The 19,242-nt window shown below is 36.4% G+C and overlaps 1 protein-coding gene across 1 annotated transcript in view; it reads right to left on the bottom strand.

Moving 5' to 3' along the window:
* Positions 1-17,576, bottom strand: part of LOC109087669 (alpha-1,6-mannosylglycoprotein 6-beta-N-acetylglucosaminyltransferase A-like) — a 48,853-nt gene extending 31,277 nt beyond the window's left edge. Inside the window, 2 exon segments of the mRNA XM_042748575.1 lie at positions 10,249-10,416; positions 17,127-17,576. Of these exon segments, the coding sequence (XP_042604509.1) occupies positions 10,249-10,416; positions 17,127-17,367 (409 nt within the window). The 5' untranslated portion in view covers positions 17,368-17,576.
* Positions 17,577-19,242: the final 1,666 nt, after the last annotated feature.

Here is a 19,242-nt window from a genome sequence, read left to right as displayed (position 1 = left end):
CCACTGAGGGAACACCAAACAGTAAAGGATGGATGTGTCATTCATGAATCCACATCGCTTAAGGTCACTCGCTAACAAACAAAGAATTTAGACCATTTTGAGAGTCCCATGACACAAATAACACAAGAGTCACAGGAGAGAAATTACAAAAATGACTCAATGGGATGCCGAAATATACACCAAAGGACAGAAAATAAGGGATGACTATAAAGAGAAAACAAAAAAATAAGCTGTGCAAATTCACCTCTGTTCAGCTTGATGTCATGTCCTGAATGCTTTAACTCGATCTGCTGGTTGGGTGTGTTTAACATACAAATGCAATTTGGAGCTAAATTAGACCTTAACTGCACTTAATTAGACATGAACTCACAAATATGCAAGGCATTCTGGGATGCAGTGATGCCACTGGTACTGATACTGACTAGGCTTAAATCCATGCTGAATTTGAAATAGCATAACAACATACTACTCTTACCATCTCTGCCATATGATTTTATAACACCATTATCTATAATACTACTACCGAATTCAGCCCTAATTTGTATGCTATGCATATTAAATATTACGCAATACTGGAATTTGAGTCCCAAATCACACTACATTAGGAAAAAGTACCACAAAGTTGGATGGTACACTATTTCCTCTGGAGTTTTGAAGTATGCACTCATGCATGCATTTTCAGGCAAAAGTTACCCACAATCCTTTGCGCTACTTTAAGATGATTTGTCTGTGATGGTTTTCTCTTGACCTTTTCCTTCTAAGATGAGAGGCCTTTGTAAGAGAAGAGGCTCGTGCAATGCATTCTGGGCTATTGGAAATTGTCGGTCGCGATACAGTATGGCAAAATTACTCCATGGCATACTATTTCTAATTTTTAAGTGTGCAAAGTTCAAGAAACATGCCAGGAATTTGTCAGACTTTAAGTGAATATTACCCATAATCCCTTCAGCACTACTCTAACACTAGCTTGCTCTATTCTTTTTCTATTCTATCTGTTTTCTTTTTATTTATTATATAATTTAAAAGCCCTTGCTACGTGTACTGTGTTAAGCTAACTCAGACTTGTTATAGCACTTGCATATCATTGCTCTTTTGTTGATTTTGATTGCTTCCATTGTCCTCATTTGTAAGTCACTTTGGATAAAAGCGTCTGCTAAATTAATAAATGTGAATGTACTAAAGTGGACTAGTTGTGAAGTTTTAAGCGTGGCCTCTTCAAGAAACATGCCAGGAATCGTATGGATTTTTAAATTGTGTGTACGTTTCTATACTTAAGGCTATTATTACCCACAATCCCAACACCAATATTAAAAAAAAAAATTTCATTAATCCAGGAAAACTCGTCTGTTAAAAAAACGTGGCAGGAATCTGATGGATTTTTGAAGTGTGCATAAGTTTGTGTACTTTAGGGTAATATTACCCATAATCCCTTCAGCACTACCAAAGTGGACTAGTTTTGGATAAATGTATCATCATATGTTTGATTGCTGATTAGCCGATAACATCCATATATCACATCAATAGTTACGCGTTTTCTTCTTTCATGAACTTCACTAAATTTCCTTCTTACTGGAACATACAAAAACAACGATTAGCTGAGAGGAAGAAAGAAAGGGAATGATTGAGTCTGCATGTGGCGTTATGTAGAGTGGAAAAAACAGCTGTGCTTGACACAGGCTCAACATACACCCTTGTAAACACGCAATCACATAAACACACACACACACAGATGGGCGTTTTCTCTCACACACTCCTCCAGGCTAAATAGTGCGAGACTCCGCACGAAAAACAAGAGTCATCAAACAGACAACGAGTGTGTCTTTTAACGAGAAAACAGCAAGAAATGGAGCGAGAGAGGAAAAGCACTTAGGAGAGCTCTCTCTCTCTCTCTATCTCCGTTGCGCTTCAGTGAGACACATTTGCCTCAAAGCAGCGTGTGTTTGTCTCTCTCATACCAGAAAACACACACTGAGTACACTTCTATGGCTAGTATGGAGGACTGTGAGAGCACAGTGCTCTGTGTGTGTATTTGATCTGAGACCATTCAGTCTTTCTGCCATGCTGGAAGGGTTTTGCTGAAGCTTTCAAATGGATGTGCCTCACACGTTTACTTTTAAATGTGGACAAACTATGGATGATTACTGCTGATATAAAAGTAAATTTAATGAAAACAGAGAGAGAGACATTATTTTCATTACAATTAAGAAAAACTGACAATGAACGAACTATTTAAGTTAAACCATTTTATAAAATGATGATGATTATGATTATTATTATTATAAAAATTGGTATTGGGTAGAACTGCACTGTCCAAGAAGTGAGCTCAGTAATGCTGTGCTGTGATCTGGAACAGCCATTTAAAGCAACACATCCCAAAAATACATAAGCTGGAACAGTTCTGGACAGAGAAATGGGCCGAAATAACCCCACGTCACTGCTGCAGGTCTATGCAGCTACAGAAAGCGTCTGGTTGAAGGTAATTATGATTCAAAAGGCTCCACAGAAAGACTTACATTTTTGCCTTTTTATAATTAAATTCACTTTTTACATAGGAATTGTAAAAAAAAAAAAAAAAAAAAAAAAAAATATAGAACTAATTTAACGTTTTGGGCTCTTAATTAAGTTCAACTGTGTGCCAACCATCTTTCTCTGAAAAAGATCATCGTCCCACAACAGAACAGTCCAACACAATGAGCCTTTCAGTACCCAGCACTGATAACTATCACATTTCTGACTACACAAGAGTTGAAGAGGCCAACAATGTGACTGACAGACAAGCAGATACACACTTATGAAGACAATATGGACAAAAAAAAAAGACACGTGCTCTCTCATCAGCAACATACTGCTTCATGACACAGCTCAAACGCATCAAACCCAACGGATGAAACTCAAAACCAGCCCGTTCACCTGTTATGCTCTTTAAGCATCAGTTACCATTTGCTGAAAGCGCACATTTCAGACTCGGCCATCTCTCGGCACGTGCACCTGTCCACCGGGAGCCCACAAACACACACACAAATGGGCCGACAACAATTAACCGCCATGGACTGTCAAAGTGAATCCAAAATGAGGAATCGAAAAACAAAAAACAAACGGTCAGATTGCACTTCTGATAGAAGTGTGTGTTCCTGACACAAAATTTTGGAGACAGATTTCTAAAAATGAAACAAAATGGTCCATGAACTGACTACAAGTTTTATTAATTATTAAACATGCTAAACGTTATTTCTTTTTCATTTTTTGCAAGCTAAATTCCGCTTAATTCAAAATAGGAAGTCCCCATTGTGACTCTCTTGGGTGGTTGGCGAAATGAATTATTGCACTCAGCTTGCTGTAGTTAGTATTACTGGTTTAGTCTGTTCCCTAAAGGGGGAAGCCACATCCGCCCCGAATGTATGAATGCAACTGCTGGGACGCTCCACACCCAGCCACGACTCTCTAAAGACGTCCGGTTCTGCAAAACAGGTGATAAACATCCAGAACTGGGAAGCCATTGGTTTCCATGCACATATTTATTCACATGAAATAGCATGAATTAAATATTTTGTAGCCTATGCTAGTAGCTAATTAATAGGGAATACATTTTTTACAAGTTTGATCACTAAGAAAAGTAGTAGGACATTGTTCACAACAAGTCACACAAAACGGGACAAAATCTATTAAACACGTAGTCAAAAATCATAACTATTAGTGTCGTCTATTTATCGCTCATAATACAAAAATAATTATTAGCTACAGTTTTACTATTGGTGCAACCCATAAGTGGGTTAAAAGAGATTAAAAAAAGAAATCCAAACTAAATTTTTGGTTACACGTTATCTGAAGGAAGTGACAAAAATCATGCAAAACTCGCAAACTTGAAGTTAAGCAGTTAATTTTTATGTAAAAATTTGCACGTTTGATTGCTTAGAAAAGTAGTAGGACATTGTTCACAAAAAGCCACACAAATCTCATTTTGTGAGATTTCATTCACATCTATCGAAGAAACAGTGCAGGATGAATTCAATTTAACACTTAGGGTTAACTATTTTTTTCCAGCTGATGAACAATAAAACCATTGACAATAATCAGAACCTGACTTTAAAGAATGAGAAGCAACAGATGACGTAACTGCAGTTTATTTATAATAAACAGAACTTGAGTTGGTGTGGACACTAATATAGTTAGCATTCTTGATGTGAACAGGCCTTAACTGTAACTTTAAACCTATGACTCTTATACTGTAGCTAGCAAGGATGAATGCTATCTTTGTGCTATTGTTCTTAGCCTGTGAGTGTTTAGCTTATTAATTACATGTTGGCCTTGCATCCACCAGCGCCATCTACGAGCACAATGAAGCAAGCCATTCTGTTTGCTAACAGAGGGTCTCTCTGTCTATGTCTCTCGCTCTCCCTCTCTCTTCGAGGATTCTAGGCTCTAGTCAAGAGCCAGAAGCGTAGAGTGTGCCAGCGGCATCATTTCAGCACCGTCCAGAGAGACGGTAACAGACACCGCTGGCGCAAACAAACAAACACACACACACAGAGACTCACACGAACCGCACAAACACCTGGGCTCTCTTTGCTGTTGGCACGCGAAGCCGATAACCTCTGAGAAAGAGCGAAAGCCCGGGTGAAATGTGCTATGTTAGGATAGATAACATCGGCGGGCGACGGATCAGTGGTTTTTATCTTGTGGATTTACAGACGCAGACGTGAGATAATGTCAATCCAGGTCTGATGTCATACTAAGAGTGAAGACAACAGGAATAATTTACAAAAGGACCAAACATTAGCATATTACACATGTTAATCTTTTAAATATCAATATAGAAACAAAACAGTTTTTCAGATTTTCAAAAAACAAAAAACCAAAAAATTCCCACCAAACCACCATCTTCTGGGTATTTAGTCTTGAAACTCAAGACATTGGTTGAGATAGTGTTGCTAGGTCGGTTTTTGTGCAACAGCGTCTATATTTCAGTGTTTACGATGAGGTTGCTTGCAGTTGGTTCTGCTTATTAACCTTTAATGAGTAAAAAAAAAAAAACAGCACTTTACCATTAAGGTTTCTTCAATTTCCGTCTGCAACGAAAAATACTCAATGGACCTCTTAAATGTACCTATGCCGATAAACTTAGAAAAGCACTTCATGGTCAAATATTTGAAAAATCAACAAGGTCCAGGCACTCAATAACAAACAAAGTGCTAGCTAGCTTGCACTAATTTTTCTGCATTGAAAACAACAATACTTTCTACTGTAGGTTTTTTATGACTTCAATGTTTTAATCAGACAAATTTGTGACAAATGACGGAGACAATATAAACAAAGAAAATAGTAGGGGTGTGACAATAAATTGATTTGTGGATCAATTCTGCGAATACATCAAGATAGAAACCTGCACTCCCGCGGGAGTACCGCGGGACCCAGCGCAACCGAGTGCGGCGCGGGACAATATTTGATGGGTGAATGCGGATGCGGGCGGCAAGATATTATTGTGTACGGGTTGCAGGAAAATAAAATTATTTGCGGGACTTCCGCAAAGTGGAAATATCTAACAAAATAAAAGAACTAGAAACAAATAAACCTTTATTTATAATAAAATAAAATAAAATAAAAACGATTTACAGGTGCATGGTCAGAAGCTAACTCTCGCGTAGTTCATAGGCACGGAAAATCCGCGCAGGTCTCTACATCACGATTCTCTTTGGAATGGATTCTGAGCTTAGTTTTTAACAGCAGATGGCGTTCTAGGCTAGTTTTTAACCACACACTTGAATTCTTACAAAAAGAGTTAGTGGTTAAATGTACTTGCACCTCCACTTTTATGCTTTTATGATGCGAGATTAATGTAAACAGTCCACTGTAAACACTCCTGTGATACGCTTCAACCTTTTCAAACTTTATGAAAGATTATTTTAGGTTCAAGTGGTGTGTGTGTAAGGAACTGGAAGCAAGCAAAGTACGGCTGTTTCTAAAGCATGCAGCGCCATCTGCTGTTAAAAACGAAGCTCAGAATCCATTCCAGAGAGAATCGCTATGCATTCAGAAAATCGCAGAAGCGATCCACGAATCGATTTATCATCGCACCCCTAGAAAATAGTTAGCTGAATATCCAGAAAAATAACATGGCCCTTTAAATGTAGTTAGCTGATAATTTTATATTGAAAATTACGATATTTTGTATCTTTCTGTGTGCTAGCTATCAGCTTGTCGTGACTTATATCAATATGCGTTTATAAAAAACAGCTAGGCTAACTGGCTGCTGGTACTTTGAAGTTGCATGCTTCCAAAAAAACCTTAACAAATACACTCAGTTTCAATAAATATTTTTTGGGCCAATCAGAAGACATATTCAATCATATATTGGTTTTCAACTGAGAGAAACAACTTTCAAACTGCAACAAAGAGACCTATTCTGACACTGCTGGGAAACAATTGAGGTTAACAGCAGGTGACCTATGAACAAAAAGCCCTTCCATTTCTTCTAAATATTTGTTTCTTCTAACATCAAATGCACCCACTGAGAGGAATTCAGCAAGAATGAGCAGAAGGAGAATGTTCTCTGATGTGGGCTCAAGAGTTCACACGTACACTCGCCGGTTTACAGTTCCAACATTAAGTCCACAATCAGTCTTTGTGCGGCCCTCTCAGACGGTATTACTTAGATTTGTCATCATGTTGATGGACTATAAAGAGTCGTTTGCTAGCTCTGAGAAGCAGGACCTTTCTTTCTTTTCTTCGCTAGCTGCCAGACCCACTCAGTCACACATCAGGGAATAATAGCGCTTTGCAGAGCTTGGGACTGTGTGTAAAGATTCTAGTTGCTGTCATCCTGAACTATGACTTACATCTGAAAATGTTGGTTGAGTTCTCAAAGACATCTCCAGCAAGTCGACAGTGTATTGTTGTCATTAAGGAAAAGTCTGTTACGCAAACAGAGACCTAAAACGGCATTTCAACACACTGCATAACTCGCTGTTATGAAATTAGCATCTTCTAGGTGGTTTTAACGTGTTAAGCTGTTGCTAGCATCTTCTGGCCTATTTTAACTTATTGATTTGCAGGTGCTAGCCTGCTCTTGATGGTTTTAGCATGTTAAGTGGTAGGCAAAGGTTTTTCGGGTGGTTTTATCGTATTGTTAAGTGGCTGTTAGTGTCTTCTGGCTTATTTTAACGTGTTTATTTGCAGCCGCTAGCATGTTCTTGATGGTTTTAGTGCATTAAATGGATACTAAAGGTTTTCTGGGTGATTTTAATGTGTTTTTAGGTGATGGCTGAAGGCGTTACGGGTGGTTTTAAATGGGCCATGAACTGCATTTTTTAATTATTTTATAATGTTCTCTGAGGTTCACATAATGTTAGTGTGATTTTACATAAAAAACATCATAATTTAGAAATAATAGGTTATTTTCTATCCTGTTTTCGAGCCTCTCTGCAGAACAGTCTGTTTTTATAGGCGGGGCTCATTCAAGACTCGCAACTAAACGCCCACTGCTGTGATTGGCTAACAGTTTCGCTTATTAGAAGAACAGATGAATGCTGCTGTGACACTCTGAAAACAACACGGGTCATCTGGGTTAAAAACGTTTAAATCCTCAGTATATATGAAACGGTCTGGAACAGACAATGCAATAGTGGTAAAAACATGTTTACTCACACTTCTGTGTTGCGACATTACTGTTGGATCCACTCTAGTCAGACTCAGCGCTGCCTCATTGTTTGCTTTCAGTCGCTCTGAAAAGCCTGCATCATACGGTCTTGTTTAAAAATGAATCCGTAGCAAAATAAAGTAGAGAAAACAAACAAACAGTGTTTCACTGATGCGATCTGGAGCTAATTTCCCCCGTGTTTACACTGGACACGACCGATGTAACACGATAACAGACAACAGAACCCATTATAATCTGCGATTCTGTTTACACTGGATGCGGCACAGATTGACTCAACAGACCCCCGACAGTAAATTGATGTCCTGCTCTACTTCTGACAGACAAGCATTTGCGCCACTTCTGACCAGAAAGAGAAATGGATTCGTGACATGATGCAACAGCGCTCGTGTCTGATCTAGATATGTTAGGATCACAAGGAAGGCAATTCAAAGACTCGTAATGTTATCTGATGAAGTAATCCTTAGATTGCGTTTCTCTTGTACTTCCTCTCCTACTACTACAAGCCCGTATCAGTGGGCGGAGCTAAAGAGACAGTGATGTAGAAGCAGGCATTGATCTTCTCCTGCGGAGGCAGTGTTTTTAATAATTTAATTTTTATCTTTGCATTTTCTTTTTTCATTTTAAATGTTTTAGTAATTTTGTTTTGTTTTTTTGTCAATTGCATTCGTATTTTAATGTCTAGTTATTTTATTATAGGTCTATTTTTTAATTTACATATCTTTTAGTACATCAAGTTAAATGAAATGAAATTGAAAAATGCTGCTTCAGCAACCTTGATATTATAGTGATGCTTGACTTATCAAGCACTACTTACAATGGGGGAAAAAGAGCTAAATTATTTACGCTCTGCACAATCTTCACATATCTAGTTAGCATTGACAGGACGGTGAGTGTTACATAATCTAATGCTATAATAACACACCATATCCATCACATACTGTAGTTTTAACCTGCCTTTGCAACTTAATGCATCTTATAAAGTAATTTAGCTAGGTTTGAGATATAAACAAAAGGTCATCACCAGAACTGTCATCACAGCGGATATGTCAAAAAAGCAGTCAACGGGAAAGAGAGTTATTCGTTTCCAGCCGCTGTCAAGTCCCACATGACTCAACAGGGGTTTGGCCTATATTAAGCACAGTGAGTCAGAGACGATGATCACATCCGCATACACATCAAGTCAAGCCACAGAGAAATCACACACATACAACCTTCACAGAAAAGCACTGTGGATAAACTGTTACAGTGATTGCATCAGATGGCAATACCATGGTACAAGCATGTGACTGTTTTATGTTATTATTGACATAAATAGAAACGTAATAATTCCATTGTACATTTCCAAAAAATGATGGATGTACAAGAATACATTGTATTACTGTGGTAAAAACACAGTATTACCATTGCACCACTGCATAAATATAAAATCCATGCTGTTACTCTGGTAACATTTCCAAAACCATTTTATTATATGGTTTAGAACATGTCCAAAAACCATGGCACTGTGGTAAAGGTCTGAGACCATGGTATTATAATTTTACAAAAAAAAAAACATAGCATTACCATTGTATCTATCCAAAAACCACTATATTACTGTAGTAAATGTCCAAAACCATTGGATTATAATTGTACATGTGCCGAAAATCATAGTATTACTGTGGTAAATGTCCTAAAACCATGGTATTATTTGGCTACACCAGTAACCACAGTTTACTACGGTATTTATAGTGTGAAATTATACAATATAGTGATATTTAAACTACTACAATGACCAATCTGCCAAAACAGTTTAACTACAGTAACACCAAAATGATACTGATAACCATAAAAATGACTGTGATGTTACCATGTAACAGTGACATTATTAGATGGTAATATCATGGTACTTTGATAAACTGAATGATAGAGATTACCATAGATTTACCATGGCAGATGTCCAACCATAATATTACATTAAAGTCAGTCATCCCGATCCGGTCAACAAGATGGCATTGTGCCTACAACACACGCACACGCATAGAGTTTAGCATCAAACTTCAATGCTGCCAAGTCAAACTTCGCTTTAGAGGCAAATTCAAGCTAAATTAACACTCATTTCACTAAAAACAAAAACAAAAAAAAATAAACAAACAAATAAATATGATGAAATAAAAAAAAACAAAAAAAACCAACTTAAAACCAAAAGCAAAAGAAAAAAAAAACACCCTAGTGGAGAACCTCACGTGATCCTAAAGAAAACCAGTTTAGGTTTCTACTTTCCATGAACAAATCAAACAAGAATGAAACGTTTGACTCACAACCAGTAACTTTACCAAGCCCTTTTTTCTAACAAATACTCTTTGTTTTCTCCCATGGTCATTAATCATCTTGGAGATGAAGGAAAATCAATGGGATCCAATAAAGAAGGCAGGAACTGTGAAAGAAAACTGTGTGTGTGTGTGTGAGATGCATGTAATGTGTAAAAAGTGCTGTGTTTACTCTGAGGTCTGCAGAGGGCCGTGTACTTTGGAAATGGGTGATGATCAAGGAGAAACAGAATGGCTCATTAGGAAGATTATCAGAAAATACTTCAATACGAGAAAGAACATCTGTACCTGCCACATTGACTTTTTCTGGGTTGATGGGGTTCGGTCCAGGGGTCCCAGTTCCATTGGTCAGGTTGGTACTGGTGCCGTTGTACATGATATTGTCCACTTTAGACTCCAGCTTTGATAATCTCTGCATTATATTATCCAGAAGAACAGCTAGAGTCTTCTTCAGATCTGCACAACAGAATATGATATACATATGATTAGCTAGAACATTACAATAAAGCAGAGAAATTTATATATTTTGTTTTTAATATTTATACTATATAAATATATACATTTATAAAATAATACAATAATAACTACGTTCAAAAAATGTTATATAATATACACAAAATAAATTGTATATATAGCTTATATTACAGTAAAGTAAAAAAAAGTACACACACACAGACACACGTTTTAATTTAAAAAAAATAAAAAAAAAAAAAAAAAAAACACAAACAAATATATATATATAAAAATATATAAAATTATATATATATATATATATATATGAAATTTCACATTTCACAAGAATATTGTCTACAAAAAAAATACACATTAAAATTCAATTTCTATCAAATAAAATAAAAATTCTATAAAATACATTTTGTGTGTATAAATATATTTAAAAGAAAATAACTATAACAAAGTCCACACAAACATAAAACAATACTATAGTAAATATATCAATGTTATTATAGTATAAATGTTTATTTTCAAAATTTTTCGAATCAGGTTATTTTCTAAACACTTGTACTTAAAAAATATAAAACGTAAAAGAAAATACAATTTATTATATATATACATATATATACATATATATATACACACACCACACCACATATATATATATACACCACACACATATATATATATATATATATATATATATACACACACACCATATATTCATACATATATCACACACCTACATACACACCATATATATATATATATATATATACACACATCTATTACATATAATATATATATATATACATACATATATATATATATATTTATATATATATATATATATATATATATATATATATATAATATAATCTCAATATTTATTAACATATACATATATATATATTTACATATATATATGTGTGTGTGTGTGTGTATATGTCATTTCATTTCACAAAAATACACAACATGAATGTAATTATAAGTACATAACAACCAATATCAATCTCAATATTTATTAATACACTTTTAAGGTGTATTAAGCACTTATCCGTCTTTTCTTCCATACGAATAGAACAGAATAGAATAGTATAGAATAGATCATTATGATGAAGTAAATAGGCATGGCGCCCATTTAGATGTTCAATCCACACACACTTAACCGAATGAGGCCAACAAACGTCTAGAATTTCAAACAGGCTTTAATGTGACTCCATCTGAAAGACAAGCTTCCTGTAGAACAGAGGAATAAAGAACCATCCATACGCTCAATAACTCAACCAAGAGTTTCATCTTGATAACACATATAAAAGATGACTTTGCTCTAATGCAGAAAGAGAAAGAGAAGACAGTTGGGGTTTAGAATGATCCTAATGAAATTATGAATCAGAATCTCGAGATTCAGTTAGTAGAGATGGATTCTTGATTTAGTGATTCATAGTTTTAAACAATCTAAATATACAAACCAACCACATGCAGTAAACCATAACACTAGAGAAAGACAAATAAGCATCATACTTTAATTGTGGTCACCCAGAAATGAGCCATGGTTACTGTCATTAACTAGATTCCTTTCACATACAATTAATGCAGATATCTGAACCAAGAACAAACACGTTGTTAAACTAATTTCCAGTTACAAACTTTAAGATGTGTTTCTCAATCACATCTCAAAAAAGGATGAAAAACCCAAAACAACCCAAAACCTGGCCCAATTTCCCCATCCAATCAAATCCCAAACGATCCCATCCCATTATTTCTTGCTAAATATTCTTTTTCATGCAGAAATGTGTCACATTATGGAAGTTAAACTCGTTGCGAATGTGTCAAACTCATTTTATCGCTTTCTCTCTGGCTCAAAAAAATATTCCAAATCCAGCAAGATTTTCTCTGACAGATGGAGACAAGAGAGTATAATCCATATTTCTATGTAACCGAGTGCCGTAGCACAATAATGAGGACGTCATGATCACTAAATCCCTCACAGAGCAGTAAAGCCTTTGGGATGGGTTGCATTCATGTGATATTAATGTTTTTTTTAAAGTACATACATTTTTTAAATCTAGGCCTATTTGTCAGTCCCACAAGCTGCAAAACAACTGTGTAAAACAAGTTTTTCAAGAAATTTCTCAATGTTTGAAGGATAAGAGTCCAAAATATAATAACCGATAAAGCTGACAATCGGTTTGACCAGTTTTTTTTTTTTTTTTTTTTTTTACCGATATTTATTTCTATTACAAAGCACTCAACAACAATATTCACAGGTGAAGTACCTTAATTCATAAATTGTTTTGAGATCAACAAAATCTTACAAACAATAATGGGACCATGACATGGAAAACAAGCATTGTCTCACTGCTTTGAAGGAAAACAGCTCAACATGCAATAACCGATAAAACCGATAATCAGTTTGACCAATATTCCCTTTTACCATTATTCACTTCCTTAAAAAGCACCCAACAACAATATTCGTAAAGTAAATTCATTTAGAAACTGTTTGGATAATGCATTTTTTGTTAAAAGCCATTTGTTACAAATAAAAAATAGCTTAAAATTTATAAATGCCCTTAAAATGCAAATACAAAAATATAATTTCACAAATAACAATAGTAATAAAAATAATAATATTTATGAATAAAATATTCAATATGAATGTTTTAATCTAATGTTCATGAATTTAGTATTGTATCAAAAAGCAGAAAGAATGCATTATTTTAAAAATCGGTTCTGCATATCAGTTATCGGTACACTTAATTCAGAACAATTTGCAAACAAAAAACATACTTTAGCATTGAATGTGAAGAATAATACAACAAAAATAAAAATAAAAATATTGGCTATAGGTACATTTAAATAAAAAAGTCTGAACAAAAATGTAAAAATAAAAATGCACCTTAACATGATGAATAATACAACAAACAAATATATATATATTTTTAAAAATGTTACAAAAGCGTAGAAAATAAATACAGGAAGGAATCTAAACACTCCAGATCATTTTCAGTATTTCAAAGCATATACCACCCTAAATCAACACCTTTGAGAACCATCATTGTGCTTATAAAGGTTAAGATGGCATCCAACAATGTTGACACCGCTTCTAATATAAAGGTAAGACGACCTTTAAATGAGCCTGACCCACATCTAAAAGACTACAAAGCCACAGGGCTGGATTCGTGTTTTTATCATTCATATGACAGTGGTGAGTCATATCTGACATTACAATCTCTGTCTGTCTCTCTGTCTGTCTGTTTCACTCTCACTGGATAATGCAAATTGATCTTTCGCTTCCGCCTGGTTTAATCATTTCTGGGTGTCTGTAACTGTCTCCTCACCTGTCTGTCTGACTTATTAACTGCAAACGGGATGCATTAACAAGATGCATTTGCTGGAGCTTCAGTGAGACGTAGGGCTGGGTGATATGTCAAAAATATCTTATTGATAATTGCATTTAAAAATATCGTGATAACATCGTCTACCTAAGCCCCACCTCCACCCACCACGCCCCCATCAACAAACACAGACACCACCCACCATGTTCAGTTTGGTCTTAATTATTAACACAAAGTATGGTTTTACTTTTCTTAGTTTGTGCTTAAACTAACAGAAAACATTAGCTTTGCTGTTATTTTGGTGTTGCTAATAATTTTTTACTCTGTTCTTATCAAATTTGTGTTTGAAATTAATTTAGTTTTGTAAGGAGACCTGTTGAAGAAGAATAATAGAACCCAGTTTTAAGTTCATAATGGTAAGGTTGGACATTCTGGCGGTGATCATAAGAATGATAAATGCATGTTGATGTCACATACTAATGTCTTTAATAAAATATGCCTATTTTCCGATGTTTCTCTTTCTTTTTGGCATTATCGCTGTGTAGACACATTTCATGTTGGTAAATTTAATTTCCTTAATTATAACAATTGCAGCGTTGTTTTAAAACTTGTAGTCAAGCTATAACGTATTTGGTATTTATCATGTATGACTAAAATCATGCAGGGATTAAAAACTAATTCTGAGCAAAAATGTTAAGGTTTTTTTTCCTTTCAGGTAGCCTACTAGTTCGGAGGTCTCTTTTGGCCCATTTTTAACGAAATAAAAATAACTGCTTTATTTATTTAGAAGCAGGGTCATTTAAATTTCATTTTTGTATTGTAATTTTTATAGTTTTTATTTAATTAATCAAAATGCAACACCCTCAATATAATATTCAGTGTTGGGTTGCCGGGACTCTGAATGCGTGCATGTTGAGGGACGAGCTGAGAAGTAGAGATGGTTTAAAAAAAATCTTTGATTGCAAAAAATATTGCACTGAAATGTATGCTGAAGGAATTTGCATATTTTAATTATATCTGTCATGTTTGTTGTTTTTCATCATTATACAGTCTGTTTAAATAAATATTCAGAAACACATACAGTGCTACGTTTTGTCTTTTTTCTGTTTAACTTTTATTAAACTGCAGATCAAAACAGAATAGGCCTATACCCTAAATAAGGATAATTATATTGGAACGCATCTCCAAAATAATAACATACACAGATGCGCGTTGCCATTACAGTAGTCAGCGCCAAACAACAGGCAAATAAAATATAAACTGAGGTTAAAAAAGTGATTCAGTCAAGATCAGTGAGGGATTTTCTTTTCTTTCGTTCTTTGATTAACATTAACAATAATCTTCACCACCCCAATCTAACTGTTGAAACCCCTGCCTTGAGGAAGCAAAGTACTTCCTCATAGCAGTTGAGCTTCCTCTAAAAGCATAGGCCTTTAATTAGCATTAACATTTCACCTGCATGCTACAGGGCTCAATTCTCCTACAAGAAACCCAAAAGGCACAGGTGCTTAATTGCACCACACACCTCTGGAATCTTCTTGAACTTGATAAACACATCAACCAATTGCAACTTCACCCATAAAAGAAGCAGTTTAATGGTGGAAACGATGGGTGTATTGTTTGCAAGAGGCTGCATGGTGTGTGTCTTCGCTTCTGGATCGATAGTCATCCGTGAGCCGTAATGAGGCCTCTTGCCCAACGGAGCAGCTCTATTAGCGGCATGAATAAGTTATCTACTGCTGTGTGCAGAGAGCAAAGCTAAAAAAGACACTGTCGCGGATTTCTTCCGTTTAAGAACGATGACGAAGTCTCTTTAAACATTGCATGTTATGATTGCAGCTGACCACAAATGCGACTTCTATAAGGCAGTGCTTCTCAGCTGCAGCCTCAGGCCATCATGGGAGCTAAATATAGGTTCAAACATGCAGCGGAAGAAAACAGTGCCAGGAAAGATACAAGGTGTAGTGCTGCAGCAGTTCAGCGGCCATGTCGATTTATGCAGCTGATAGGAAAAACGGACTTCAAACTGACTGCTGGATGCAAATTGCACAACTGCATTGTTCAATCTCCCACAGGTTTTTGGATTCCTGCAGCTTTTCTTCACAGTACGGCTCTCTATTCCTCACACCATCTTCAAATGAATTCAAAGGTTACAGGTTGTTTATGGAGCTGCATTTGAGCAGAAAACATTCAAAACTTCTACTCCACTAGAAAATGTGATCCATTTCGGTACAAAACCATGTGATCAAAAATGACACTGAAACATCAAGAATTGTTGATTTTTAATCATTCTGAAATCAACGCAGATCAACATTATATGCAAATGATGTCAACTATGATGAAACTATGTGGTTGAAATTTACATTGAAACATCGTCGGCAGCTCAGGGAACCCTCTCGAATGTGAATCGAGTGTATGTCTAGAGGCCCTGTTTCGAATGAGTTCACCCTCACATCCACACTTTACTGTTCAGTGCACTGATGTCAGACTCATTTTGGATAATAAAGTTTATTTTTAAATTGTTAAATGCCCTGCCTCCATTACATATCTCTGTCATCAAGTGTTTGATCACCACATTTGAGTGATCATTGCAAAAAATCTGCTCATGTATATATATTCTGTTTATGTATATACTGTATTCTATATACTGTAACAGTCAAATGTTTGGACACACGAATGGGAAAGTTTTAAAAATTTTGACTGGTACTGTACTATAATATACACAAAGAATATCAGCCGAAATATCAATATCTGCCTTTTTTTACTCCCTAATATCGGTATCAGCCCCAAAATACTCATTTTGGTCAGGCTCTAATTTTAACAGGTAAATTTGAGTGGAAAAACAACAAAATCCAGAGCCATAAATCCAGTCGAATGGATTGAGATGTCAACCATGAAACTATGCTGCCGAAATATTAATTAAAACAACAAGAATAACCGATTTTTTGTCATTTTGTGAATGAATTGCGATGCCGGATTTGCAGGCATCAATGCAGATTTAACATTACTTGCAAGTTTATTTTGTCTTAAAACATAAACTTTAAAAGGAAAATGACAGCAATTGGAAGGAATAAAGAATCAGAAATCCAGTCAAATTATGAGATGTCAACTTTGAAACTATGTGGTCGAAATTTACATGGAAACATCAAGAATGAATGATTTTGAGCTGTTTTGTGAATATTGTGATGTTGGGATTGCAGGCATCAATGCAGATTCAACATTATGAAAGATAAATCAAGAATTCAGGACCCATAAATCCAGTCAAACTGAACCTATGTTGAACCCTGAACACTTATCCAACCATAAACCTACCATCCTAACCATACCTCAAACCCCAAACAGTAAAAGCAAATATTTTGGTACACAAGGACTCACCGTATGCAGTCATGGTGCCGACGTAGGGTCCGTCCATCACGCTCTGGTTCTCCTCAGCAAGAGCTTTGATATATCGCTTGCTGAGGTCCAATATTTGCATACGTAGTTGAGCGCTGCTTTCGTGCGTCGCCCTCTGCTGGATGGTGAAATGAAGCAGCATCATCCCCCAAATGAAGCCGAAACTCACCAAGAAGAATCCCAGCTTTTGGGAGGACAACTTCCACAGGTACACAGAGCCCATGGCGAGGAAGTTCGTTTGTGTGATTGTGTGACGTGTGTGCGATTCAGGATGAGTTGAGCTTCATGATGTTTTGGGGCGTGGTCTCTACTCGTTCTTTTCCTCACTGTAGTCCATTCCTTTAGCGCAAGCTGTCAATCACACCAGAGACACACCCACCGGATGCGCCATCACAATGAAGACACTGGAAAGAACAGGAAGAGTCAAAATTAGGGGGAAAAGGTCTTACACAATTAAACGACAAAAAAGACATTAAGACGTTATTTTCAGGTGATATTTTTGCAGTAAAGTTTTTTAATTGAAGGACAATAAAATGGAAAAAAAAGGGCCTGTAAGCAACTACCCAGAAGATCATAGGTACCACCTAAAAGCCCTTAGAAATGCCCCAGATGACCATATTAGGAACCACCCAAAAGAACCAAGAAATTGCCAGATGACCCTAGCAACCACCCAGTTGACCCTAGCAACACTTAGAACACCTTAGCAACAACCCAAAAGAGACAAAAAATAACCCAGAAACCTAGTAACCCCCCAAAAGACCCAATAAATTCAGATGACCCTGGGTGCCAACCTTGTAAAAGACCCAAGAAATGACCCAGATAACCCTAGCAATCACTCAATTAACCCTAGCAACCACCCAGTTGACCCCAGCAACCACCCAGAAGGTCCTAGCAACCACCCAAAAGACCTAGATGACCCTAGCAACACTCAGAAGACCCCAGCACCCACCCAGAGGTCCTAGTAACCACCCAAAAGACTCTAGAAAAGACACAAATGGCCCTAGCAACCACTCAACTGACCCTAATGACATTCAGAAAACCCCAGCAACCACCCAAAAGACCCTAGAAGTTACCTCTAGAAATGACCCTAGTAACCCAAATGACCCAAGAAATGCCCCAGATGACCCTAGTAACCACTCGAGTGCCATAACAATCACTCAGAAGACCCGGACAATCAAACATCCACTCAGAAGACCCTGACAATTGATCCTCGAAATGACCCAGATGACACTAAAAACCACTCACGTGGCCTAACATCCGCCTAAGAAGACCGTGACAATTGCCCCAAAAAATGTCCTAGGAAAAGACTGAAAAGACCCTAGAAATGGTGCAGCAAGATGACTCTAGGAAGCAGCAACCACTCAAATGACCCTAGCAACCACTCAGAAGAGTCTAGAAAAACTCAGACAAGGTCCAGAAGTGGCTTGGCTGCAAAGCATGCAAAGGAAACTATTTTGTTCCGCCTGTGCAGCCAGGCAATGTGACTACAGCTGTGACATCATAACAGATGACCGCATAACCAGGGTCACAATATGGTCTCTAGCGTTTCACATTGTTGTGGGATTAAACAGTGTCTGACGTAACAGACCATGCCGTGACATTTCAATGAGAGGATCAAGCCAAAGCAAAGGATGGAAATGTTAAAGCAAACTTAGACTGACAGGCTTCTTTTTAGAGAACGAAAGACAAATAGTTATTTTACATGAACACAAATATACTTCAGTGTTTCCCATATATAGACTTTACTTGGGCCGGCCACCCAAGTATATTTGGAGAAACATTTTTTTACTTTTATTATTTTTATCCTCTTATAATTTTTTTTATCCACCTGAAATAATGAAACCATCCGCGATCGATTAACTAGTGGAAAAGTCACCCCTCGCCCTACACAATTGGTATCTGCTTGTTCTGTGCGAGAACTGTTTCCTCCAGCTGACATTCCCATGTGCGCTTCAGAGATGGTGGATATTTCACAGACAAACACAGGGCTCGACAGTGTGGGCACTTCAGTCGCATTTGCGACTAAAATAGATGTGTGAGAACTGTAAAATGTATTTAGGAGTTCGAATAAAGCAAAATCCCTCCGGGTGAGTTTTCT

Source organism: Cyprinus carpio, chromosome B22 (assembly GCF_018340385.1).
Source record: "Cyprinus carpio isolate SPL01 chromosome B22, ASM1834038v1, whole genome shotgun sequence".
NCBI classification, from domain to species: Eukaryota; Metazoa; Chordata; class Actinopteri; order Cypriniformes; family Cyprinidae; genus Cyprinus; species Cyprinus carpio.
This window is presented reverse-complemented; position numbering and strand designations above follow the sequence as displayed.